This window comes from Limulus polyphemus, unplaced genomic scaffold (genome assembly GCF_000517525.1).
Source record: "Limulus polyphemus unplaced genomic scaffold, Limulus_polyphemus-2.1.2 Scaffold10928, whole genome shotgun sequence".
Taxonomy (NCBI): Eukaryota; Metazoa; Arthropoda; class Merostomata; order Xiphosura; family Limulidae; genus Limulus; species Limulus polyphemus.
In genome coordinates, this window is record NW_013676538.1 from 4,518 (window position 1) to 5,785 (window position 1,268).

Here is a 1,268-nt window from a genome sequence, read left to right on the forward strand (position 1 = left end):
TTATATAGGTGTCAGTAATAAATAAGTGACTGAAACTTATATAGGTGTCAGTAATAAATAAGTGACTGAAACTTATATAGGTGTCAGTAATAAATAAGTGACTGAAACTTATATAGATGTCAGTAATAAATAAGTGACTGAAACTTATATAGGTGTCAGTTATAAATAAGTGACTGAAACTTATATAGATGTCAGTAATAAATATGTGACTGAAACTTATACAGGTGTCAGTAATAAATATGTGACTGAAACTTGTTATATTTCCAGTTAAGGGAAGCTGGGAAACCTACCAGTATCAAAAGTTTTCATGATGCAACCATATCAAATGCTAAACCCATTATCGACCTAGTTGACGCTACTAAGCCAGGCTCGATCAACTATGGTACAGTGTTGCCTGGTAGTAATGATGAAGTAAGTAAAACAGAAAACTATTATTGTGTTATAAATCATGTGGGGGGGTCAAGTGTTATTAAATATAAGAGAAAAAAGCCTTTTTACTTTCAACAAGTCTTTATTTTTTTTCTATTCCAAAATTACCTCAGGCTCTCCTTGCACAACTGTTATCCTCTTTCAAGTTAGATAATATAACTTCTTGTCAGGAAAAACAATTAACACTTTTGTATCCAGGGTAACATAATGTAGGGAAAATCTTAAAACACTAAATTCTAATATATAGGATGGGGGGGGTGCTGAGAGAGGCAGAGCTCTGCAATAGGGGGGTCTGCTCCCCACCATCCCAATGAACCTGTCCCTGGGGGTTGTTATTAATATATTGGATATATTTAATCTTGAAGTCCATTGATCTTGTGGAAGTGATTTTAAGGTCATTACTGTAAGCATCACATAATCGCTTTAAAACTTTATTTGTTAAAGAGACTTAAATACATATTTGTACCGGAGTATCAAAGGTTTAGTTACTGACACGATAATCACTTTTATTATTCAATTAAGTAAAACATCAGAATGAAAACAACATCAACAGTAAAAGCTATCAATTTATGTTAATTTAGTTGGCTATGTTTAAAGGCTTGTCAGTCAAACCACGACTAAGAATTATAATCATGATGAAGTCATTAGTTAAGGGAATGTAAAAACTACTAACCGATGGATTGCATTAATTTACTTTTAGGATAATGCTTTTGTTAAGTGTTTTTATGGTCATTAGATAAACTAATTTAGTAGAACTATTTAAATTGAAACTGTTATCAATCTATGGCATATTGTATTTTTTTATTTTAGTCGTCTGTAAAAGGAATGATAAATGTTTT

General features: G+C 31.5%; 1 protein-coding gene across 1 annotated transcript in view; it reads left to right on the plus strand.

The window, feature by feature from the left end:
• Window positions 1–1,268, plus strand: part of LOC111083731 (plastin-3-like) — a 7,158-nt gene that overhangs the window by 3,556 nt on the left and 2,334 nt on the right. The window contains exon 3 of the mRNA XM_022380396.1: window positions 268–411. Coding sequence (XP_022236104.1) covers window positions 268–411 — 144 coding nt within the window. The remainder of the gene's footprint in view (window positions 1–267; window positions 412–1,268) is intronic.